This window comes from Delphinus delphis, chromosome 16 (genome assembly GCF_949987515.2).
Source record: "Delphinus delphis chromosome 16, mDelDel1.2, whole genome shotgun sequence".
Classification (NCBI taxonomy): domain Eukaryota; kingdom Metazoa; phylum Chordata; class Mammalia; order Artiodactyla; family Delphinidae; genus Delphinus; species Delphinus delphis.
In genome coordinates, this window is record NC_082698.1 from 54,034,028 (window position 1) to 54,059,402 (window position 25,375).

The 25,375-nt window shown below is 57.1% G+C and overlaps 1 protein-coding gene and 1 long non-coding RNA gene across 2 annotated transcripts in view; one reads left to right on the forward strand and one right to left on the reverse strand.

Moving 5' to 3' along the window:
* ZMIZ1 (zinc finger MIZ-type containing 1) overlaps positions 1-25,375 on the reverse strand; it is a 165,767-nt gene that overhangs the window by 32,530 nt on the left and 107,862 nt on the right. The window contains exon 6 of the mRNA XM_060034711.1: positions 3,266-3,410. Coding sequence (XP_059890694.1) covers positions 3,266-3,410 — 145 coding nt within the window. The remainder of the gene's footprint in view (positions 1-3,265; positions 3,411-25,375) is intronic.
* Positions 8,036-9,764, forward strand: LOC132439424 (uncharacterized). Its single transcript, XR_009522349.1, has 3 exons — positions 8,036-8,353; positions 8,858-8,948; positions 9,336-9,764. It is a non-coding gene; the product is annotated as an uncharacterized lncRNA (long non-coding RNA).

Here is a 25,375-nt window from a genome sequence, read left to right on the forward strand (position 1 = left end):
GCACCTCTATAAAGTGGGAGGACGGCACACCGACGGCTCAGTGGTCAGGACCAGACGGGGACGAGCCCACAGGCTGCTCCACGAACCACAGCGCGAGCCAAACGTGTGGGTACCCAGGATTCCTCCTAACCGCTGGCACGCTCAGAAGCTGGCTCCAGGGGTCCTTGGCACAGGCCCCAACTCACAGACTGATGCTGTGGGGCCGACCTCCATGGCCTGTGATGGATGTGACCGTGACGCCTGAACTACAGAAATACAACAGTCACAGCCTCCTAGCCCACCGGCCTGGGGCTTCAGGCATCCGGGCTCCCTCACCCTCTCCTGTTTGCTTGTCCTCAGAACCTTCAGACAAGGACCCCTGCGTCTTGGAAGAGCCACACACCTCCGAGCACCGAATCCTGAACACGCAGGGTCCCTAAGCTCACCCCCCGCCTGAGGTCTCCTTAATGAAAGGGGAAGAGAAGCTTCCTTCCTCCAAGTCATTCAATACAGCTGTGGAGGAGGGCGGGCAGAAGACTTTCCTAGCTGTGACAGTATTTGACTTTCTCTTCCACTTTCTTTCCTTCTTGTTTAGGAAATTACGTGAGGGACTTAGAAGGTGATGCACCCCATTGGAGTTTCTCTGGAAATAAGGGACTCCCCACCTTGGGGAAACGCATGAAGTTACAGGTAGACAGCAGCCGATCTCTAATCACAGGCCACAATGCGCCCTCGGAACAGCCCTGGTCTGAATGGACATGGGTTGGGCCTTGTTCAACAGATGATACTTTCTTCCGGTCTCAACCGTCCCACTATAAATCGGGAAATAGGGCGAGGTGTGGCGTAGGATCGGGTTAATGACCAGATACCACATCACTGGTCTCGAATGGCTAGTGGGAGGGTGAAGGGTAGAGCGCTGTGTGTGGTTCGGCGCCCTGCCCCTCCCTGGCTGTGTGTTCTTAGGCAAGTCATCATCCTGCTCTGGGCATTTCCCTTCCAGTTCTGTCCTTGGGGTGTAGGATATGGTCCAGAATGCCTGTCACCTTGCTGTGTTGTTACCCATCAACACAATGTTGTTACCCATCTTCCAACGCACACAGCTCTCCCTTCTCTGAGAGGGAAGGGGCTGAAGAGGGTGTGTGTGTGTGTGTGTGTGTGTGTGTGTGTGTGTGTGTGTGTGTGTGTGTGTGTGTGTGTGTGTGTGTGTGTGTAGCAGGGCACTGGGTACCTACAAGGGGCTGATGAAGAGGGGTGTGTGTGTGTGTGTGTGTGTGTGTGTGTGTGTAGCAGGGCACTGGGTACCTACAAGGGGCTGATGAAGAGGGGTGTGTGTGTGTGTGTGTGTGTGTGTGTGTGTAGCAGGGCACTGGGTACCTACAAGGGGCTGAAGAGGGGTGTGTGTGTGTGTGTGTGTGCGTGCGTGTGTGTGTGTGTGTGTGTGTAGCAGGGCACTGGGTACCAGCCAGTGGCTCTTTGGCCCATAGTATTTCTTGGGAAAGCCAGTTCGAACTCATAGGATGCTATCTGCCCAGCTTCCAGCCCAAGTCCTTCAAGGTCAAGGCCCATATCCTCTGGGCCTCTTGACCGTCTCACCCTGGCCATCTTCCTCCTAGAGAACCCCAAAGTCACTCACCCTAACCCTGCCTCCACCTGCCAGCTCCCAATTTTGCCTCACTGAGTCTTATTTCCCCAACCAGTGAGAGTCAGCTCCTGGAGCAGAGACACCCTTCATCTGTTTAACCCTAGGACCAGGCAGTCTCATGCTTTCAGCTCAACTCAGCGGAGACCTGGCCAAGGGCTGGCTGCGGTCACGGCCAAGCGGGTCTGTGGCAGGTCCCCGGAGGGGCTGGCCTGCCATCAGAGGCAGCTTTACTGAAATGACCCGGAGGAGGGATGGCTGAGAAGGACATGAGACGTGGGATCGTGAGAGGCAGGATGGCTCTGGCAGGATGGAGAGTTAAGGAGGTAAAAGGTAGCAAGGGTAAACGCAAAGTGTGTAGCTTGGGTTGCTCTCAGCCACAGCCTGTACTCAGCGGCTGGGCAGCAGTTCAGCTGGAGAAGACCTGCGGCTTTTTAGCCGAGCGGGGGCAAGAGGGGGAAGGTGGACGGAGGAGGGCTTTGCCTCTCTAGAGCAGCGGTTCTTAACCACAGGTGATACCTCCACCCCCCAAACATGTGAGAGTCCTTTAGCAATGCCTGGGGGTCACTAGGAGAATCGAGTGGGCAGGGACCAAGACATGACATGCCCTGCAAACCCCTGCACCATAAAAAACTACTCTGGCCCAAATGCCAACAGTACCCCGTCCTCAGAAACACCTACAGAAGGGGGCTGTTCCAAGCATCAGAGCTGTCAGAGTCCTGACCGAGGGCATAATGAGGCAGTGACCCTGAGAAGGATCTGACCGAGGCAGGGAACCAGCCACATGTTGGGGGCCATCCTGCTCGGGCAGGTGCTGGACCCAAGAACTCTAAGTTCCCTTCTGGCTCCAAGAATCAACTAACTCTAATTCGATTGACAAAGCGTGGCCAGTACCAGACTTCCCGGCAGCGCCTCGATGGTGGGACCCAGGTGTCCTGCAGCGTGCTCTGGGCACAGGGAGAGCAGACAGCATGACAGTCCCTGTTCTTCCAGGGTCAGCCCGAACAGCGCTCGCAGAGAACATCCCCAGCTCAGCGAGGGACGTGGAGATAATGAACTGGGGCACTTGCCGGTCCTGACCACGTGCTCCTTCTGAGGCTGGTGAAGGGCAGACTGGACAGTTGCTCAGTGCCTGATGGCCTCTGGCAAGCCCAGTCCCACCTGTGATGCTGGGTTTCTGGTGGCCCTGCCCAGTGCTGATGGTCCAGCCGCACAAGGCTCCTGTCTGGAAGGCCTGGGCTGTGACCACCAGCCCGGTGACCTTCCTGAGCCCCTTCCAGCCCTGCCTGAGACCCTGCTTAGGAAAGAGGGAAGGCTCCGGGTTCAGGAAGGCTAACTTTCTGCCAGAAGTCTAGAACCTGAAGAAGAGACGGCCCTCCACCAAAGGGACAAAGCAGTCAGGCTGGGTAAGCCCAGAGCTTTCAGCCTCTGTTTTGATGGGGGAGAAACGGCGCTCACCCACGAGGATTTAAAACATGACAATTGCATTTTAGAAAATGTACTATCCTCCCGGCTGTTCAGGGGCACCCACCCCATTTCTCCCACCTGAGGCGCATTTCCAAGGAGACCTGGGGGCCTGAAGGGGGGCTGTCCAGCATCCACCCAAGCGGGCCCCGGACCCACCCCTGGTGGCACATGCCCACTCACCTGTGTGACAGAGTGGGTTTCATGGAGCTCATGGAGTTGAGGGGAGGCTGCATGGGGAGTTTCCCAGGGGGGTCGCTCTGGCGGCTCTTCTGATGTCGGAGCAGCAGCAGGCGGCCGAGCTCCTCGCACCAGGAGGACAGCAGGGCTGCAAGGAAGGACAGGATGGTCAGCAGGCTCCTCGGCCACCTCACCCACCCAGACTGGGTGCTCCTGACGCTGGCTTCGCCTCCACCTTGGTGTGACACCAGGAGAGTCACTAAGCCTCCTCAGGAGGCCTCAGTGTTCTCACCTGTATAGTGGGGCTAACACACCTAACGGAAGGAGGACTGAAAAGCTGCTGTTACTGTAGGAATGGATCAGAGGAGGGCTGACCGCAACGGCAAAGAGGAGAGAGTCAAGACGACAGAGCAGACAGCAGAGGCGGTGCCAAGAGGAGACCGGAGAGGGGCAGAGGGGCCAAGCACAGACCTGTGCCCTGGGCCCAGGTCAGGAACTGCTGGCCGCCCCCGGACGTCTCAGTGAAGCCCCCTCCCCTCGGACTCTGGACAATGGGCTCAACATGGCTTCCTCCCCATGGGTGGGACCCCAAATCACAAGGTTTAAACAAAATCCGGATCCTTCCTGGAACCTGTTGACGTTCCCAGGAGTGCCTGCAGGGTTCTCCCTGACACTCCTCCCCCAAAAGTATCCTGCTCGCTGAGCACACGTGCACCCACCTTCCGGTCAGGACTGCGACAGGTCCCTGCACTGCTGGGCACAGATGCTTGAAAGGACAAAGGATTTCCAGGGCAGAGACTGGCCCAGGGGCTGAGCTAGAGTCTGCCAGGGGCACCAAAGGCAGAAGCACAGGAGAACCCTCCACATCCAGGCTTAAGGAGGCCTCGGAAACCAAGAGAAAAGCCACCGGAATGACCTGGGTGCTGGGGGACTTTCTTTCATCCTGAACTGTGCCGGTGCGGCCACCAGAGGCCAAAAGCACCCTCAGGGTCAGTGTTTCTGGCCAGTCCTTCCAAAGCGCATAAAGGAGCTGAGGTTTGGGGAAGTCAGGAGTCAGGAAGGCTGGGTTGTCACCACCTTGCTGTGTGACCCTAAGGAGCTCACAGACCCTCTCTTGGCCTCAGTTTGCCAGCAGGGAAAGAGGAGTAATGACCCCTGCCCTGCCTTTCCTCCAGGGCTGTGGTCAGGGGCAGGAGGGGAAACTGCGGAGACCGTGGAAGCAAAAACGGCTGATCACAGCCCAGCCAATGCCTCACTCCTGCCACGAGTAATCAGCCAGACTGATCTGATAGTCCTGGAACGCGTCGACCTGGTCAGGCGACCAGGAGCCTTTTGAACCAGGACTGCTCAGCCACTAGGCTGGATGCAGAGCCCACTTGCTTGTTTCCAGGGTCTCCCACGTGGACGCCGTGTCCTTTTCTCGAATCCACCCCGCGTGACGCAGGATATCAGCTCTCATCCCCATCTACAGATGAGCGGACTGCTTCACTGCTCAGGCAGGTGAAGTCATTCGTTCACAGTAACCACAGTCAGAGAGAGGCAGACACACAGATGGTGCCCCTGCTGCACATCCTGGTGGTGAAGCCCAAGGCTGAACCAGAATGTGGGGGAGGAGATGAAATCCTTCAAAAGGCCAAAACCAAGAGGCCATGGTCGCGAGTCCCTCTGATTCAATGAGAAACGCTTCGGGCCTCATCTGAATCACACCCCTTACCTCGTCAGCAGGCACTGGGGGAGGACGCACAGAAACACAAGGCCCCGGGGTGGCAGCACAGGGCTGCCGCTTCAAACCGCTCAGATCCCGGAGAGGCTGCCCCATCAGCCCAAGGCCCCGAGAGGCAGGGCTGGGGGCCCCCTGAGACCCTGCCAGGCTCTGCCCGTGCCCGTGGCCCAGGCAATCTCCGTCAGGAGTGCAGAGCGAGTGGGGCCCAGCATCTTTAGGAGCAGCAGGAGAACCCCGTCCATCGAGTCCTGCTGAGAGCTGGCTGGGAGGGAGGTGCCCATGTTCCCAGGGGTCTGCCGGGGACCAAAGGACAAAAGAAGGGCAGTGGTTTTTGTGAGAATGGGGTGGGGTGGTGAAGGGTCCCGCCGGGGTCACCAGGTGTGCAAAACTGCTCAACCAGAGAGGAAAGCGAGGCAGAGATGCAGCCCATGCCCGTCCCAACAGGGCACCTGTTTCTCCCTCCAGGAGGGGGTGCCAGTGGGCGAGCTGCGTCTTAAAGCTGTGTCCTGCCCCTCTCTGTGGGCCTCACCATACGACCACCTGCACAGGGAGGAGGGTGCCAGAGAGGAGAGGCACCCCCCCCCGGCGTGTGTCTACCCAGAAACCGTGGCAAAACGCCCCTGAAGCGGGTGCCCAGCACACATCTGCCTCAGCTGGAGGGAGAAGCGGTCTATTCAGCGAGGCTGGAACAAACAGAAATGAATTTCCAGATTGCTCCATTCTTCTCCCAGGCCCCTAGTTACCGCTTCTTGTGCGGGGGGGCACCGGGCATCTGGAAACTCATTTGCACGCCAAGCACGAGGCCCGGCGGATCACAGCGATGGAGGGAGCGCTCGGCTGCCAGCACAAAGGATGGCCGCAGATGGTGCCGCCTGCTGCCCGCCCTGCCCACGGCCACCCCTCCCAGCCCACGCTCCTCCTGGGGGCCAGCACGCCATGGGAGGGGGTGGGGGCACAGCGGGGGCATTCAGAGCTTTCCTCCTGTGTCACAAGCCACCCGCCTACTTGGTCAAGGACGGCCCTTGTCTTCCTATTGCTAGTGGAGTGGTTTTCTGCAGAGAGAATAAAGGGAGGCTGGTGGTGTAGAGGGGCCTGGCTGGGGAGGGTCTGGGATGCTGTGAGCAGATGTGCTGTGGGTATCAGGCAGCCATGACACAACACAGATGCCACGACAGCCACATTCCTACAACCAAGAGGGAAAGGACAGGGAGCAAGGGAGGCACCACCTGTCACCCCCTTGGCCCGAGTGGCCAGCTGGCACAGAGGCCACGTGGGCAGACGCATGGCGGACGGACGCAGGGCAGGCTCTCATCATGGCGCAAACCAACACAAGCTGTTCTGAGGCAAACATCGGTTAATGATAACACATGGGGATTTGCAGCCAAAAAGTCAGAGACCCAGGAGAACTGACAGACAGAGGCAGGTAGAGGATTATGCAAGGACAGAAAGACAGCCTGGCAGGGTAGGTGTCTGGGTGTGCATCTGCTCTGTACACGGCTGAGCCAAGCACGCCTCTCTGATGAGGCGGCACCAGTGTCTACACCACCCCAGGAGAGGGGAGGAGAGGGGCCTGTGGGACAGTGGTGAGCAGGCTGTGGGACATGGGGACTAAGCGCCCTGGCTCTGGAGTTCCACGGACTGAGCTTGAGTTGTGCCCTGACACTCTTTAGCTGGGAGATTTCACACAGGCTGCTTCACTACTTGGAGCTCAGTCTCCCCATCTGTGAAATGGGCTTAACAGGGGCTTGCCTGCCTCAGAGAGTGGACGTGAGCTGTAAATTGGTGCTGCCAGTCAACCGCATGGGCATCCAAGCAGAAGCCAAAAGGGAGGGAGGGTGGGCGGAGGCCCAAAGGACCTTGTAACTCACAGCAGCCCCAGAAAAGTAACCCCTCCATCGTACACCCACCTCTGCATTCACAGAGCACCCGAAGGGCTGGTGAGGCACGGACTCCACAACCCATCCCAGCTCAGCCTCTACCACCCATGTGACGCCTTGAGCAAGTCACCTAAACTCCTGTGCCTCAGTTCTAAACTGGGGGGGTGGTAATTCTACTCCCCACGTCTAAACTGGGGGGGTGGTAATTCTACTCCCCACGTCACAGAGCAGCTGTAAGGATGTGCTGCGTTACCACCACAAAGCACAGGAACAGCGTCAGGCACGGAGTAGGTGCTCTATGTATGTTTGCTACGGATACAATGACGATTAGTATTTTTGACCTTGGTTGGTAGATAAGTGACCGACAGGATGGGCTTTGGTGTCTCTGCCCACTTCTGACCACACAGCAGCAGCCCTGAGGGGTCCGTGGAAGGGAGAGGGGATTCCAGTCAGGGAGAAGACACGACAGTTTGACCTCTCATGCTCCCACTACCTGCACTTGTCTTTGCAGTTTATCCAGGAAGCTGCAAGGGACACCAGGGTTCCATGGACTTAAACAACTAAGTCACCTGCCAGCAGCAGGTGTCTTACAGTCGATGTCATACCATGGTGTGACTGGTGGTAGGTTTTTCTTTCCTAGTCGTACCTAAAATAGTGGTGTGTGTGAGACAAAGGGGGGCACCTCCTATTAACGGGATCCAGTAGACATATCTAGGGGCCCCTGCACCAGAGGGTGTTATGGTAAGGCGGCACGGACTTCTCTGGAAGAGAAATGGTAATGAGCATGGGGTCTGAGAATCAGGAGGGGCACAGGACGCAGGTCTGAGGGAGGGCACCAGGGGAGAGCCAAGTTCCCGACATTTGCTCCCCAAGATCTCCCTGGCTTCTGCCCCTACAGCTGGCGGCCACCCCAGTGTCCTTTAGGGACAAGTAAAAGGAAACCAGATGTAGAAATGAAGGAAGGTCTGGAGTAGAGCCCTGGGGCATCTTAGTCCTGGCTTGTCCCAGATGTGCCCTCCCTGAAAACAGTGGCAGGCCCTGCATGCGCCTCTACCTGCAGCTCCTGGCAGAAGGGATACTCAGGCTGGGCTGCTCAGATGAACCAGTATGGGGCTGCTAGCCTTACTTGAGAGAGGCGGCAGACGGAAGAGGCTGCACGGCTGCCTCTGGGAATTGCCTGGGCTCCAGGGAGGGAGGGTGGAGCTGCGTCCTCCAAACCAGCAGAGTAATCGGCAGACAATGAGCCACTTGTGGGTGGAGGGGTGGCAGAGGCTGGAGTCTGGGAGTCGGAGCATCAAAGGGGCAGACAAGCTCGCCTGGGCATATGCAAAAAACTGCCCCTTGCCAGGCAGGACTTGGGCTTAAGAAGGAGCCAGAAACCAGAGGCAGCCATGTGGCCACAAAAAAAAAAAAAAAAAAAGCAGCATTTGTTTCCTATGGAGGTGAGCATACGGATATTCAGACAGTGAGAGGCCTGGATACTCACTCCCGGTAAGGTCTGGGAATCGGGAAGGGATGGGGGCATGGGGGTGCAGGGAGGATGAAAGGCAGTCTGGGGAAGACGGTACAGAGACCTGGGTGTAAGGGCCAGGCAGGAGAATTACCAAATGTGCTGCAGCCCGGGGAAGCTACACGCAAAATGAAACAAATGAAACAAAGGCGTATTAAGTATCAAGGGCATCTCAGCAGCTAAAAGGCTGCTGGAGAACAGAGGAGCTCTGAGTGTGGGAGTGTGTGTGGGTGAGACAGTGTGTGTGTGAAGAGGGAGGGAGGGAGGAAGGGATGAGGGCTTCTGAGACCCAGGGATGGGGCAGGACCCAGGGGGGCTCAGGAGGTATGCCTGCCAGGCGGCGGGCCCTCAAACCACGCTTCTGGGGGAGATGGCGGAAAGGAAGTCAGAGGGAGGCAGAAAAAGCCCCTGGGAACATGCCAACGGGGTTCACTGGTCAATGAAATATACTAATGACACATTTTCAAATGCTTTCATACCATCAGCTTACTCTATCCACACAAGACCCTCTGAAGTGGCAGCAGAAGCTTGGTGGTCCCCTTTCCCAGCAGGGAAGCCTGGTACGGGCCTTGCCTGGTGAGTCAAGGCAGAAGAACCAGTCTTCCACGCTGGGCTCCTCCCCCTTTCCCCTCCTTTCCTCCCTGGCACATCTGAGTTCCTGTTCCCATATCCACTCAAATCCCCAGGACCACCTCAAGCCACCTCCAGAAGATGGGCACTGCCCCCCGCCCCACCCATGGGTCACTGCAGCCCGATTATCTTTGCAGTCTGTCCCCTCTGCTTCTTGCCTGCTCCTATCACCTTCTGCAGCTTTGTCCTTTCTCTCCTGAATTATGACAAGCACGTCCTATCATCTATCTCAGTCTCCAATCCCGCCTCCTGCCAACCTGCCCTCTATAAGGCGGCCAGAGGAATTTTTCCACAAATGTATCCTGTTCACCTCTTTCCAATCTGTGTCCCCAGAGGCTGCACAGGGCCTGGGAGACAGTAGATGCTCAAAGGATGCTGAAATGAGTGAGAGATGCGCTATCCCGGGGCAAGCTGGGGGTTCTACAGAGAGAGCGTGAACCCCGAGGGCCACGACGGGATTCGAGGGGTTCACTTCTGCAACCCTGGCACCCAGCACAGGCTATGCAGCCAACACACACCTAACAGACGGAACTGCAGCTACACAACCCAATGTGCAGAAGACAGGAGAGATGGACAGACACCGGGCACGCTGCATCTGAGACCCAGTCGATCAGGGTAATACCCTGGGCACCCTGTGGCTTTTAAACCTGCCAGCAGCTCCCCACTCCTCAGGGGTGGGGACCCAGCCCCGAGACCATCAGCCCTGAATGGAATCCTATCCCCATGTGTCCAGGCTGGGGCTGTCATCAAATAAAATCTACAACCAAGTCAAGTGACACCTGTTTTGTGACGTGCACACCCATCAGTGGGCCACTCAGTCCAAACTGGGGAATGAAAGGTAACAAGCAGTTTACAGAAACAACATCCATTCATATAACTTGGAAGGCCAGCTGCAGCCCTGGCTCTTCTCTACTCACGGGTTGGCACTGGTGTTCCTATTGATGCGTCAATCACACCGATGACCCCAGAGCACCTCACCCAGGGCTCCCTGGGGATGCTGCTGTTGCTCCTCCTCCCGCCCCCCCCACCCCCCGGGCCCAGGCCACACCCTCCTATCTTCTGACCTTCCTCTTTCATCTCCTAAAACACGGGGTCCTGCCTGGGACCACTAACCAAGGAAGCTTGTTGTGGGGGGTTGGTCAGAAACAGTGAAGACTCCTGCCTGTGCCTGGAGACCAGGGTTCTACTCTACAGATCTAGCAGAGAAAAGGAGGAATGGTGAGGGCCCAAAAGGGGAGGGAGAAGGGGGTTGCCAAGATGACACAGGCCTGGGCTGGTCTCTCCATCTCATCTGTAAAGTGGGGAGACAGTAAGAGGAACCTCTCTTCACAGGCCTGGCGTGAAGAGCCCTAAGATGAAGGAAGGGCCTGAGCTTTAAACCACATGTGAGAGATGGCAAGTCTTGTGTCAGAGTCTCAGCTGGAAACTCAGAAGCTGTGAAATGTTGACTACCTTCTGCTTCTAGAAGGCAGAGTGGCCAAGAGCACAGGCTGCCTGGGTTCAAGCCCCAGCTCAGCACTTAGCAGCTGTGTGACCTTGGGTAAGTTAGTTAACCTCTCTGTGCTCTGGTTTTCCCTTTGGTAAAATGGGGATAATAAATATTACCTACCTCCTAAGCCATCATGAGGATTAAACAAGCTAATACACGTAAAATGCTAGTATGATGCCGAGCATACAGGAAGAACTATAAGAAAAAACTGTCGCTTCTGTTATTAGGAGGTTTCTCTGTCTCCCCGTCTACATCCTGCTGCTCAAATAAAATACAATTCCTTTCACCCGTGTCCAAGAGGATCACACAAAACGCTTATAACGTCTTGGGCCCAGGCTTATACCACCTCCTTCACACCGGGTGCTCTCTGGGTGGGCAGTGTTGCTTCCGAGCACCCAGTGGTGCCCATACCCAATGTTTGTTTCTGCCAGACACTCTGTATTGGGCAGACCCGAGACCCCACGACACTGAGCCCCAGGAGCTGCTCACTCTGACTCAGCTCTGAGGCCACACAGTGCAGGCGGCCAGCCTGGGCAGACTCTTGCCTCTGGAGTGCCTGGGTGGCGGGAAGACCTTCGGCCCCTCCTCAGTCCCCATGCACCTGTGTGTCCAGCAGGAGGTGGGACAGGAGGCAAGGTCAGGATTCCTGCTGTGATCCATGGCCCCTGAGAACAGAGCTGTCCACGGAACTGTTATCTGCCCATCCTCCTCTGTGCCCACCAGCGCTGGGTGCCCCAGAAACAGAGCAAGGGGCCCCTCCCTGCCGGTTCTCTTGGACCATCTCCTCCAAGGAAATGGCACAGGATGCGCATGACCACAAAGGGTCAGGGTCAGGGGCAGCGACTCAGAGCCCTTGGGCCAGGGGCAGTGGCGGTCCGGCCTCAGGAAATCAGACATCTGTTCTACGTGGCCACTGACCCAGCGGGCAGCCTGGGGCTACGTATGTATCTGCGAAATTGGGTGACAGCACCCCACTACGGATGGGAGGACCTAATGGGATCATGGGGGGCACACGGACAGGCTTTTCGTTTTCCCAGCCATCTGGTGCCCTCTGCCTCACTGCAGCCTCGCCAGCCCCAGCGAGGAGCTGGCCAAGGGTGAGGCTGTCCACGTGTTACGAAGCAGAAATGGAGGCCCAAGAGGAGGTGATTCAAGCACAGTCACATCGCAGGACAGCAGCCCCACTGCTGGTCTGGGATGGTTTCCCTTTCATCCCCAGTCAGGATGTCACCTGGGAGCAGACGCATCCCCGGGAGATGGCCGCGCGCCTCCTATCCACCTCCTACTCCCGTGAATCAGCACCACCCCAGTGCATCGTCCCTGGCCTGCTACCAACTTCCTGTGTGACCTCAGGTAACTTCCTTCCCTCTCTGGACCCTGTGTAAAAGCGGGGTGAGCGCTTGTGCTTTCTGAAGTCTGTTGCCCCATGACTCGGCCCTGGCCTCACAGCGAGCTCATGTCTCTCGAGGCTGGAGCCAGCCTCAACCCCTTCTCAATCCTGCAGGTGCCGTGGGTGGGATGAGCTGCTCATCCTAGACCCTCCCCCTCCCCACCAGGGTGGGCTATAGACAGAAGGGATTCCAGAGCTCTCACCTTGCCCAAGGACGCTATTTACTAAGGCCTTGAGCCCAGAGCAGCAAGTGGATCTGCTGAGGTCCAAGAGCCGGTGTGCGCAAGACGCAGGTGTGACAGGGCCCAGTAGGTGGGCAGATGGGCAGGAAGGACTCTGCAGCCTCAGCAGCTTGGGCAGCTGAGGGGTTAGAACTTCCCTCTGGTTACGGGAAATGTCATTCCCTGGGGGCTTGTAGGTTGGACTTTGGTGGCCCTGACAGCTGACCCCTGGAACATAAAACCAAAGATGTTTTCCTTGGGAGAAAATTTCGCTCTCCTGCAAAACAGCCGTATCATTGCTCCAGCACCAGCAGAAGCAGCAGCATGCTGTCCTGAGTTTCAGCTCCTTCTGGCTTTTCTAGATCGTTCCCACACTTTGCTGCCTGCTCTGTCACGTCCCATCACCGTGGGTAAGAAAGTCAAAACAAGGAAGGATCCACTGCTGGCCCTTTGGCCGAGTGATCCTGTTCCTCTCCATCTCTGCCTGCCCCCCTCATCCACACACAAGCCTCACGGGCAGGGTGACCACCAGATGAGTGGTGCCTGGTCCCAGGATTCACAGGGAGGCCCACGGCCTGCCCCGCCCAGCCCTACCTGCTTCTCTGTGCTGGGCAGATCCTGCCATCTGCGGTCCTATGGTCTGGGCCGGCAGGAGAGGACCTCTGGCATGCTCCACCAGTGTTCCCACACCTGTCCCCCAGGGCTGGTGGGGTTGGCAGGAGCTGGACGTCTCCAAGCTTGTGAACTCACCCTAGGAAGTGAACTCTGGGGGATCTCAGAGCTGCTGCTGGCAGGGTTGATCCCCAAACCAGTTTGGCCGTCCCTCAACCCTGCGGAGCGACCCAAGAGATGTCAGACGGGTTGAGCCTGTCCGTGGACTTTAGGAAAATCCCAGCCTGGAAAATTCCTTGTCCAGGTCACACCACCCTCTGGGCCTTCCTGGCTAACTCGGATTCAACTGAAAATACACCCGAAACAAGCTCAAGGGGGTGTTTCCATCAGAAAAAGAATGCTCCTTTCTTCTTGGGGGTGCCCCTCAGAACTGCCAGCCTGAGGGATGGGCCTGGATAGGGGCACTGGCCAAAGCATTGCTGTCTGCAGAGACCAGCTGGCAGGGAGCTGCCACTGTGTACTGCACCCCCATGGGGGGCCGGCTCACACACCCCTTGCCCCCTGGACTCTCATTAGCCACCTGGTGGTGGGGAAGTCACAACCCCCATCTTAAAGATAAGGGGCGAGCACAGAGAAGCTAAGTAACCTGGCTCAGGACACACCTGAGTCAGTGGCAGGCCAGGACCAAGGCGGGATCTTCCCATCTTACTTGGGACATTTGCTGGTGGTGGGGTGAGCGTGGGGCTCTAGACCATCTCAGCTGGAAATTATGCAGCATGGATAGCAAAGCATTAATAGCATTAATAGCTGGAGAGGGGAGGGGCCCCGAGCCACGCCCACAACATCTCGAGGCCAGGAGGCCTCCGTGCACCTGCACCCCGTATGTCAGAAGGACACGGGTTCCAACAGGACTGACCTCTTTGGCTACCCAAGGATGGACGAGAATATCCATGGGGGTTGGGGGGCAGTGCGTGCCTAGAGCCCATAGTCTCCCCACCTCCACCTTGCTCCGAGGCAGCACCTGAGCAGGACAGAGGAGACCCAGAGGCCCAGGCTGGCGAGGATGGTCTGCCCAAGCCACCGGCCCTGGCGTGACACTCCCAGTGCGTCTGCAAGACAAGACGGGAGCCACACCGTCTGCCTGCCTGCAGAGCTCACGCCCCGCGTTCCAGCAGGTCACCTGGGCAGCCTGTTCTCTCCTCCGTGGCCAGTTTCTCCCGGGGGTTAAACACTACTGCCTGTTGCCCCCTCTCAGGGAGCCCGAGGGTTAAGGAGGGATTACAGGAATCAATTTCTTCCCTGGGTACTTCACTTTTCTGAGGCTTCCCAGCTGGGTACTCACAGTTTGGCTGTGTCCTCCCACTCCCAGTGTAAGAAGGAGTGGTCGGTGTGAGGCCAGGCCCTTCCCAGGGTCAAGCAGACCCCCGAGACCAAACACACAACCACCCACCTTTGTGGAGGGCCAGAGGGCTGAGTCTGAGAGCTGAGAGGCTTTGCTGAGCACTCCCTCCATCCGTTCCGGCCCCCACGTTCAATCTCAGGACCTTGACTCTTCCCGTGGGAGCCAGGAGCCAGTGACAGACCCCAGGACCCTTAAACGGCAGTTTCCTTGCACCCAGCCTGGACTCATAAAGCCAGGGTCAGAGCCTTAGGGAGGTGCGGACTGATCCCAGGGCAGCTTTCTTTCTATAAAGGAAGCACCTGGAAAACTTACCAGCCCTTAAGAGTGGCTAAGGGGATGTGTGCTGTGGTGACGGGGGCAGGAGAGATTTGGGGCAAGCAGCACTTTGCTGGTGACCCTTGATTACTGCAAAGTGGGTTCAGGGCACTCACTGTTCTTGGAGAAAGAGCAGGTTCAGGAGAAACCTGCTGACCAGACCCCCAGCTCTCCTGCCTCTAACCATTTGGACCCCAACCCTCCCACTCCTTCCCGGCTTCCCCTGGCTGAGTGACCTGGTAACCTCCAAGGATTTCAGGTTCCCGGCACAAGAAATGCAGTCAGTGATGCCTGCCCCTGACTCTGGGCTTGTGCGGTGAGGCCTGAGCACTGGGCAGGTGGCTTAGAGGCGGAGGCAAAGCTCCACTCCACCTACAGTCACTCTGGAAATCAGCTCAGGGGCACATGACCTGGCCCCACGGGCAGCACTTGGTGGCAGACTCAGATGCTGCTTCCGGACCCCGCATTGTGGGGGATGACAACCTTCCGGTGGGTTCCCTATCCAGAACTGTGTTGCAGGGTTTTCTCTCTTATCCGCCTATCTAGCAAGGGCAGCTGAGAGCCGCGCATTTCAGGAGTCTATGTCTTGGCTTCCTAATCGGTCATTCTACTCCTTTTCTGAGAAGCCCTGAGTGTGGATGTTTGACGGAGCCCTGGAAACCACCCGTGCCTGGCTGGCACGACCCCTCCAGGTGCCCAGCAGGGGTTGGCAGTGGATGACCCAGCTGCCCAAAGCACCAAACTGGCCTCCATCTGTCCCACTGGGCTCTCCTTCTAAACTGCAGGGGTCCCTGATGTATTTTGGAGACTATCTGCAATGCTTTTAGCAGGCTGGCTCCTCGTTTTAGTTATGTATAGGTAGACACCATTCGAAGAAAACCTGACATAGGGACTGCATTTATAGAACACTTAGGGGGGAGGGGGCAGGAATCGAGAGAGGAGTTTTCTCTTTGCAGAAGCTCCTTTATGTGATGAAATGATTCTCTGTGAGGTTTCTTTCAATATCCAGCTGCCTTGTTGCAATGAAAATAAGAATTATTTATACGAATTCCATTTACATCTACTGCTTCCTGGCTGCACCTGTTACTCAGAGTGTAGCACACCTGGGTGATGTCTGGGTGACTGTGGCCTGGACAGCGAGGCCCCGGGGCAGGACAGAAGTACTTGGGTTTCTAGGCCAGGGGTTCTCGATCTTGCCTGTGCATCAGAAGCAACTGGAAGGCTTGTTCAAACCCAGAGTGCTGGGTCTCACTCCCGGTGGAGTTTCTGATTCAGTGGGTCTGGGGTGGAGCTGAAGAATTTGCACTTCTAACCAGTTCCCGGGTGATGCTGCTGCTGCTGGGCCGGGGAACCCCACTTTGGGAACCACTGCTCTAGACTGAGGGGTGAGCTCAGTTGCCATTTTCTGCATGAACAGTGGGAGGGCACCATTCCTCCCTCGCCCCTTCACGCAAGCTCTCCGGCCAGGAGGGCCGTGGGCCTGGCAGATGGCCTCTCACCCCGCTGCTGACTTCCCCGTTCTTTGTGTTCAAGGCTCTGGAGGTTTGACTCTCTTCCCGCCGTTGGTCCACGAGAAGGAACTCTGGGCAGGGAGTCAGAAGTGGGCGAGCCTGGGTTTAATCCACTGTGTGGTCCCGGGCAACACCCTGGTAGGTGTGTGCACCTCAGTTTCTTCACCCGCATGGCAACCTATCTCACCCAGCTGTTCTAAAGGTGTAATAGGGGCGACCTTGACAGTGGCTCCTGCGGACCAAGAACTTGATTCAGGCCGGGTGCCGTTCTGGGCACTTCGCATGCGCCGTCTCATTCAGGCTGGCACTCTAAGAAGTAACTACTACTGCCCCTGCCTAACCGTCTCCGCTCTACCACTCCCTAGTGCATTAGCGGTGTGGCCCTGAACCCTCTCTGCCTCGGGGCCTGCCTCACAGTGGCCCTAAGGACTGAGCTGGCTCCTGCAGGGCTCAGCACCACTGCGGCTCTTAGGAAGCAGCCCCAGGGCAGCTCCAAGTAGGCAGGCGGGGGCAGACAGCAGCCTGGGCCATCTGCAGTTCAGGCCGGCTCTGGCTCCATGTTTCTCTCCCAGAGCAGCTGGGGGAGGGAGCCGTCATTTGTTTAGGCCTCTGCAGTGTTTAATCACCACTCAGCTCTCCCTCCCTCCCTCCTCCCGCCCCCAGCGCCTGCTCTCTCCCTGCAGGAAACAGCTCTCTGCCTTCTGCCTCTGAGGGAAGCCATGAAAAAATTAACACAGCGCCCAGAGAGGAGGAGACACTGGGGCAGGGAGGGTGTCAGAGCCAGATGACCAGCTGGTGAAGACCAGCTGGTCCCAGCCGAGCAGACACCAGTTGGGCAGGCTGGAACCTGAGGGGGCTGTGAAGGGCCAGCAGGCCACAGGGTCTTGGATGGCCATCAGCCTGGGGGTCCAGAGCAAATCCATCTGCCTCTGAGGCAGCTGGAATGCAAAGCCTGGGCCTTCCTGGGGTCCCAAGCCGTTGGAGAACTTGAGGACAGGGATAGATTCTCTGCCTCTGCCCTGCAGAGGGCCAGGTCATCCAAGGACATGCCCTCGGGAAGGTCAACTCCAGGCCGGGCAGAAACTCAACACACTCTTTTTCTCTGTTCATTTTCCTGACAATCCTGTGATGTCAGGATCACTACCCCCATTTTCCAGGAGGAAACGGGTGCTCAGAGAGGTTAAGGAACCCGCCCAACGACCACCAGCCAAAACCATCAACAGAGTGGGATCTACTGCTTTTTAATTAATAAAATGACTTTTTATTTACCTAAGTAATGCACAAATAGCCTCCTTAGAAAGCTAACATTTCAGACAGAGGCCAGAAGAGGGATCAGGACCCACATTTGCCGGCCTCCAAAGCCACAGTTTTGCTAGTACATCTGATGGTTCCGCCTCACTGTAACATTTCCCCACCCTCCCTGCTTTACTTTTCAATGGTAATTTTTGAAGAAGTAAGGTGTGTATGTGATTAAAAATATACAAAAGTAGAAAAAAGGTATGTCCTGAAAAATGCAGTCTCCCCTCCCCAGTTTCGTATCTTAGTTCCTCCCGCCAGGGGAATCAGGCTAGTGGCTTTGGTTTTCCTTCCAGAGTTATTCCACCATTTACATGTATCAGAGTCGTTGCAACATCTGTCTGGAAGTTTCTTGCCCTGGATATCCACGTGGTTCGGCCCTCACTGGCTTACTCAGTGAGGGCTTCCCTGACCTTTCCAGTTTGCAGATGGCAGTACCATCCCCGCCACCTGGCTCCCTCCGTGACCCTCCTCTGCGGCACTTACTACCTTCCACTTTTCATGTCATTTCTCATCTGATGCCCCACTGTGTGGTCCTGGGCAAAGAGCAAAAGCTCTTTCCAGTGCAGGGGTTTCCATGGACTGCATCACCGCCACATCCCCGGTGCCTAGAACAGTATCTGACACACAGGTGACACTCAACGTTACCAGAAGCCCTGGGCATGGCTGGTATGGGCAGACCCCACCCTGACACAAAGCGCGGCGTGTTATACATGCTGGGCTCAGCCTCCTTTTTAAGAGCACAAGTTTAAGCGCAAACTGATCGTCATTCCTAGAACACAGAACTGTGCCTTTTCTACCTCCTGTTTCTCCGGAGGACCCAGCCTGGTCTGGGGCACACAGCAGGAGCTCAGAGCTCACAATGAGCAGACCGGAAACTTGATCCCTACCTCACACCACAGACCAAAAAAAAAAAGCAAAATAATACATTGTCTGGAAGATGATATAGGTGAATACCTCCATGACCTTGGGACTGGGGAATATTCTCAAAGAGGACACAACAACCACTAACCATAAGGGGAAAGTTGAGAATTTTCCAACATAAAAGGGAAAAACTTCTGGTATACCCCTTGAAGAGAGTGAGAAGGCTAGCTAGCACAGGGGAGCGGAGCGTCTGTACGAAACAGAAGGCACACGGTGCATGGTGAGGCCCAAGCTCAGGGGCTCTGGGGAGTCAGGCTCCCCCAGACTGTCTGCAGCCACCCAGGAAGGCTTCTCAGAAGAGGCGGAAGGTGACTCCATCTCACTCCTCCCCCAGCTCCAGCCTCTTCCTCCTCCTCCATGAAAAACAAGAGATTTAAGACAGACCAAGAGCCCCCCTTCCTTGCCCCGCTCAGAGATAACCAGGTAAGAAAAAACAAATGAGAGCTCCCAGGAGCCAGGCAGGGCCTTGAGAAGCTGGGTTTGACAGGGCAACAGCATTTAGCAAAGCTCACATCATCTATCACTGAGGCCCAGTCATTTAGATACTAGGCATTTGATTAAACTAATATGGGCGGCTGGGGCGAGGCATGGCTGGGCGCTTCCCACCCTCGCCTACAAATGAGACTGTCACACACAATCCGATTACCTTGACTGCCACATTTATCTCGGGAGAGGGGCCATCCATCACTCCTCAGCAGTTGACTCTGCGCATCCTCCTGGAGGAGGGGAATGAAGTGTGCCCCCAAGTTTCAGCAGGCAGTGTCTGTTGGGTCATTCATTCCACCGCCCTCTCGGCAAACACCGCCCCAAATGCTTGCCCTGGGGTAGGTCTTAGGCTGGGCACTGGGATGCAGAGCAAACACAGTCCTTGCCCTTGAGGGTCCCACGGAGGGTGTGTGGGGAGGTATGAGATCTGGCAACAAAGGAGAGCTCAGTGTGTCCTACAGCTGAGGGGCCCAGGCTTGCACGCCAGCTCCCACTCCTCCAGCTGGGACCCTGAGTGTGACGTGTCACTGATCTAGTCCTCAACTTCGCACCCGTGAGAGGGGATGATAACACAGGGCAGCCTGTCCAACAGAACTCCTGCAGTGATGGAGATGTTCTATCTTTGCGCTGCCCAAAACAGGGGCCACGGGCCACGCGTGGCTATCGAGCCCTTGAAACGTGGCTGCCGTACTAAGGAGCTGAGCTTTACGTTGTATTTAACGTTACTTCATTAAATCTAAGTGTGACTGCCCACACGGGGCTCTGGCTCCCGTGTAGGACACCGCAGATACAGTGGTGGCTGTCTTTTCAGGGTTGTGGTGAAGGATCAAACCAGGCAGCCTTAAAATGCCCAGTGCAAAGCTCTGCACATGACGAATGCTCACTGAAGGGTAGGCCCCCTCCTTCTCGGAGGGAGGGCTGGATTCTAAGGCCAAGGATGACAGCAGCTGTTATCTGATAACATGCTCACCTCTACTGTTCAGTCGTCCAGCAGGGCGGGCACAGTCCCGTTATAAAGAAAAAGAAGCAGAACTCCGAGGTAAGGATGGCACAAAGCATGACGTGGCAGACACAGAACTTGAGTGCAAGTCTTTGCGCCTTTGAACTCCCCTTCCTTCCACCGGACACCTGGCTACCCAGGAGACATGCAGCAGGAGCAAAGGCTCAGGGATGGGGCACGTGAGGGCAGGTCGGCTGGGCAGGCGGGGACCACCACGGTGTGTGGATGCCACGTTGACCAGCTTCTTCTCTGGACTGGTTTCCTCTCAATGTCAGTGCGGAAGAGGTGGGTGCCAGGCACACAGGGGCAACTCAGAGTCGCCCCAGCCCCTGCCCAACTCACCCCAGCCCTTCAGGCCAAGCCCAGGGCAGCACTGACGTCCCTCCCAGCGCAGGACAGAGCTGGGGCAGCCGACAGAACTTTGGGTTCTAAATATACCAACTCTAGATGGGGCCCCGTCCCGAGACTTTGGCAGGGAGCAACCAGACAGGGAGCCTCGGTGATACCTGGACCAGTGAGAGAGCCCAGGGAACCCCGGCTGCCTTCTGCGTTACAGGATGACGGGTAGCACAGGCTGGAAGGCTAGCAGACATGCCTCAAACTAGCTTCCGTACCAGGACCCTGAGCTCTGAGTGAGTCAAGTGCTCTCAGTGGGGGCCTGACCATCCCTTACAGGGCTGTAGTGGGGATGAGAGGCACTAATGAACGTGTGAGCAGAACTCGGCACCCGCAAGTGTCACTCACTGGGACCTGTTCAAATCACTGGTATTGTCCGAGCTCTCAGAGCAGGTCAGAGACCAGGTGACACCCACCCCACCACAACCAGCCTGCATCCTGTAGGTCTGAGAACGCTGGAGAGATGGCGCCTAGAAACAAGCACTCCAGTAGGGGCCGAGACCTCACCCCTCACCGGTGGGCCGTGTGACCCGGCGCCAGCTGCATCACGCCTCCGTCAAAAACGAGAATAAAACCACCAGCACGCGCTAATCCTTCTGCGAGGATCAGATGAACATGCAGAAGCACTTCTAACCTGGATTTGCACAAATCTGATAGAATCTAAGTGTGCCAGTGGGCAGGCTTTCCCGGTAGCTTCAGAGCAGCCTGACCCTGGAGAGAAATCACCTCCCAAGCAAAGACAAGCCCCCTGCAGAAACGGCTGGCGCTCAGGAGTCCAGGCTCCAGACATTCAAGAGACGGCCTGCTGGCAGAGGACTTCTCATGAAACCAGCGGCTGGAAAGGGGCGGGCCCAGGTCAGCGGAGGCATGCTTTGCGAGCCCCTCCTGGAACTTGCTGCAGGGGTGGCTGGCAGACTCCCAGGAATGGGCTGCCCTGGCTCATGAGGCCAGGCACAGGGGCTCCAGCTGGCCTGGGAGGCTGCGGAGGATGCAGGGGACACGCTGCAGCTGTAGGAGGGAGTAGGCTGCCCTGGACAGAAAGCAGGAGCCTCCTGGCAGGAGACCACCACTAGGCTGGGAGATGGGGAGGGAAGGCCGCAGGGTGGGAGCCAGGCCAGAAGAGCCTAGCGGGATGAAGTGACCTGGAAGAGGCAGAGATGAGGTGGCGCTGGGGAGAGGGGAAATCAGGGGAGCTGAGGAGGCCTCCCCGGAATATCCCGTCCCCCCAGACTCGCCCGTCTCCACTCTCCCAGTCAAAGGCATGCTTAGACACTCACACATTAGTATAAATGAGTTTATAACAAACGGTGCCAAGATGGGCAAGGAGCAATAACTGAAGCAAAAAGAATGAGGTGGGGGAAAGCTCGCCCTCGCAGGTCACCTCCACCAAGGCAAGGAAGACAGCAGTGGGGACCCTCTGCTGCCAGGACCACCAGCACTCCCCCTCCCCCTCCCCCAAATGCCAAAATGCCAACACTCTTTTGTTGCCACTTAAACCAATTTGGGGGTAATTCTGCAGGCAATTGTCTTCCTATTTACAATGCGGCTCAGTGATTGCATGGAGGCTGATGGTTCAGGCTGTAATTGTATGGTAATCACTTCTGTTTATGATCGATGCGGAAATCACTATTGTTTTGCAGCAGGCTTGTTAAATCAAAAAAGTGCAGGGGTGGGGAGGGAGGATTTATTTCTGTGAGTTGGAGCCCCGGGAAAATGAAATTAAGCAGAGCAACCCAACGTGGGGGGAGGTGGCTCTGATGGCAAAGGCACCCTCACCAGCTCGGATCTGAGAGAGACAGGCAGGGACGCAGAGACAGTGAGAGAGAGATGCAAGGTGCAGGCGGAGAGACACAAAGGAGCAGAGACACAGGGAGGCGGGCAGGGATATGCCTAGGGAATGGCCAGGCTCAAGACAGAGACGGTCAGATGTTCAGATACACACAGAGGGGCCAGACAGACCCTACAGCTCATACATGCAAAGATGCCAAGAGAGACAGGAGGACCCCTTAGACACACCCATACTTTACCAGACCTGCTCTCACCTATTCCTAGGCAGGTGGGGACAACCCAGGTGCCAGGTAGCAGGCCAGGCACTACCTGCCCCATCTGGGATCCGCCTGCGTGCTCCTCGCCCTGCCCCAAGGCCGCCTACCTGCCGCCTGAAAACAGGGTGGCAGATGGCACCTGGGGGGCTCAGGTGGCAGAAGCAGGGCAGTGTTGCGAGCAGTGTGCTGTGGAGAATGGGGGTGGGGGCGGGAGGGGGGAGCCGCCCACCTGGCGGGCAGAAACCGGAACCTCCCGGAGGCTGCAGGGTACAGGCCTGAGCTGGGCGAGGGACAGCGCCTCCCAGGGCAGCCACGGGCACTCCATGGCACCCCAGGGCCGAGCCAGCCCAGGCTGGAGGCCAAGGCCTCACAGGGAGCGAGCAGGCACCAGCTTGTGTGCAGCTCCAGCTAACCCCTAGGCTGCAGGCATATGTTTATTTTCTCCTACACGCTCTTCCTCCCCAGCAAAAGAGATCAGGCAACATACTGAAAATCACGACTACGGCCTAAAATACTAAGTGTTTGGTTTCTAAAGCCTCCAGGCTCGATGCCCCTTTTCTCTACCTGTCTGAACCGCCCTCTGTATTTCACGGTTCAGCCTCCCCTCTCCAGGGGAGCCTTTCCTGGGCCCACCCGGCTGGACCCTCTTCTCCTGGGCCCCATGGTACTGAGTGTCACATAGACTGTGATGCAGGACCGTGGTGGCCCACAGACCGGGCTCTCTAATCAGCTAGGTGAATCACCAGTGAACGGGTGACAGGCAGGCTGGGCCCTGTCACAGGTGGTCTCCCAGTGACTAGTGCAAGAACAGCACTCGGCAGCCTTCCCACCAGCATCCGTGTGGGCATGAAGGCCACCCAGACCCGATGAGATGGCTTCCCTCAAACCCAGGGTGCCTCGACTCTGCTGTTGCTCCCTGCATGCTGTCCTCAAAGACAGCCAGGGCCCTGGAATGGAGGGCAGTAAGCCTGGCCCTCCTTGAATGGAGGAGAGGACCATTCCCCATCCCTGGGTTCAGGCCCTGAACTTGCCCCGGCCCGGCCCTCAAACAGGCTACCCCCAGCCGGGCTGGGCCCTGAACTGGGGCGCCCTGGCTGCCTAATTAGGGGCTCAGCAGGGCATGCCAGGCAGCCTCTGGAAAACCTTAGAAGTGGAACGATCACTCCTAATTGGGCTTCCAGGATTCAGCTTAGGAAAACAGACTGCTTCTCCCCTGGGGACTTTGCTTCTGAAGTATATACAAACAAGTGATAGTTGTTCAACATTAAAAACAAAGTTGGCTAAAATGAGAATTTAAGCTACAATGAAGTTGTCTAAATGGAGAGGGACCTCAGAGGGCCAGGAGCTTGTGTGTGCATGTGTGCAGGCCTGCACGTCCACACAGGGCATGCTGGGTGATCAGCAGGTGGATCGCCTTTTAGGGTCACAGTATCATCTCAGGAGCCCCTAACCAAGCCCCGGATCCTATGGTCTGGACCCCACACCGCCTCAGGCACTGCCAGGGAAATGGAGAGGAGGGTCTCTGGCGGGCACCAAAGACACACTCTGAGGGTGGAAGGCCAGGGCTGGAGCCTCAAGGCCACCCTGACGACCCGCCCGCCCTCAGCCCCCCTGGCTGCCCAACGTTGGCAGCGACTGTATCCCCCACCCCCCGGGAAGAGATGGTACCACACAGGTGGAAGCACTTTCCTGGACCCCGAAGCGCTCTAGAAACATCAGAGAAGTTTTACTCCCTGCTCCCACCCGTGACCTCAGAGCCAACATCTGACCTGTTTACTTAGTACCCTGAAGTCAGGACCCTCGGTGGGGAGTGTAAGGTAAGGCCACCGGGCCGGGGTGTTCTCCCTCCCCACATAATCCCCCAAAGAGGCAGAGCGCTCCAGGTGCGTTCGCAGAGCTGCTGACAGGAAGCTGAAGCTCAGGGGGAAGGCGCCAGGCCAACCGAGGGAGGCGCTCCCTGCCCAGGAGCTGTGCCCGGGAGATGGGACTGTGAGGGTTCAGAGACCCAGCCTGGACTTTAGTCCCCACGCCAAGGGAGACAGGAATCAACCAACCCATTTTTCAAATGGGGAAAGTGGGGGCCCTGAGAGGCGAGTGACTTCCCGGCAGTGTCCCGACTCTACAGTGCTTTGATACACTGACCATCTGAAAGTCTCTCTCTGCAGGAACCTCTGAGAATATTCACAGAATTCTTCTGCCATCCCTGAGACAGGCAGAAAGGAAGCTGTGGAGAGCCTGGGCTGATTTCACCAGGAAGCCACGAAATGCCCTTTCCTGAGGGTCTGGGAGGGTCCAGAGTCATCTTCCCAAGGATGGGAAGGGCCTTCTGGGGTCAGCTCCAGCGAGCCTTCCCAGACCCCTCCCCCAGTCCCTGGAGTGGTGCGGTGAGAAAGGCTGCTGGGCCAGATGCCCTTGGCCACGTCTGAGGAGGAAGAACATCCTAGAGCCTTGGAGATGCTCCCCCTCTCAGAGCTCCATGTCTGCCCTCTGGTTTGAGTGGGCTAAGGGCGTGCCTGCACGGGAGAAGGGGCAGGACAGGGCCAGGCGCAGTGACTGCCTTTGTCCTGGGCCCCCAGGCCAGTAGGAGGACCATCCCTCCTACCCCAGCATAACACCAACATTTATGAAACACATCCCTTGTGCCAGGCACACGGACTTGGTGGGTCCTCACAGCCATCTCAAGGTCACTGCTATTACCATCCCTGTTTCTGCAGAGGCTGAGGCATCTCAGAGCTTCAGTAACTTGCCCGAGGTCACACAACTGCTAAGTGGAGGGGCTGCCCAGCATGGTAGGGAGGGATGGTGCGGGCGCCTGAACGCCCCAGAGGGATCAAGACGTGTTCATTCTTACACACATAAGCCATCTGGCTCCCAAGGTGCCCCTCCCACATCACAGACACTCCCAACAACCCCCGTGTTCATGAAGCTACACAAACCCACGAGAACACCGTCACATACACTCATCCAATAATCGGTCAACTTGTCTCGTCCCGTGCGTGTCCACACGAACACACGCGTGTCCAACCGCAAGAATACACGATGTATGTACGCAGAGGCAAAACCCACGTAACATTTTCCAGTGTTCCATCTTACGCTTTTCTGCAACATACCCCGCCGGCCCGCCGCCCTGCAACAGGCGCACTAGCACTCCACGTATGGCCCTGCACAGCCGGGTGTCTTCCAGCGCTGCCATCTTCATTCGGGGACTTTAAGCTCCCAGAGGGCAGGGACCCTGTCTCTCTTCACATGCCCCACAATGCTCCACCCGGAGCCAGCTCTTCATTTG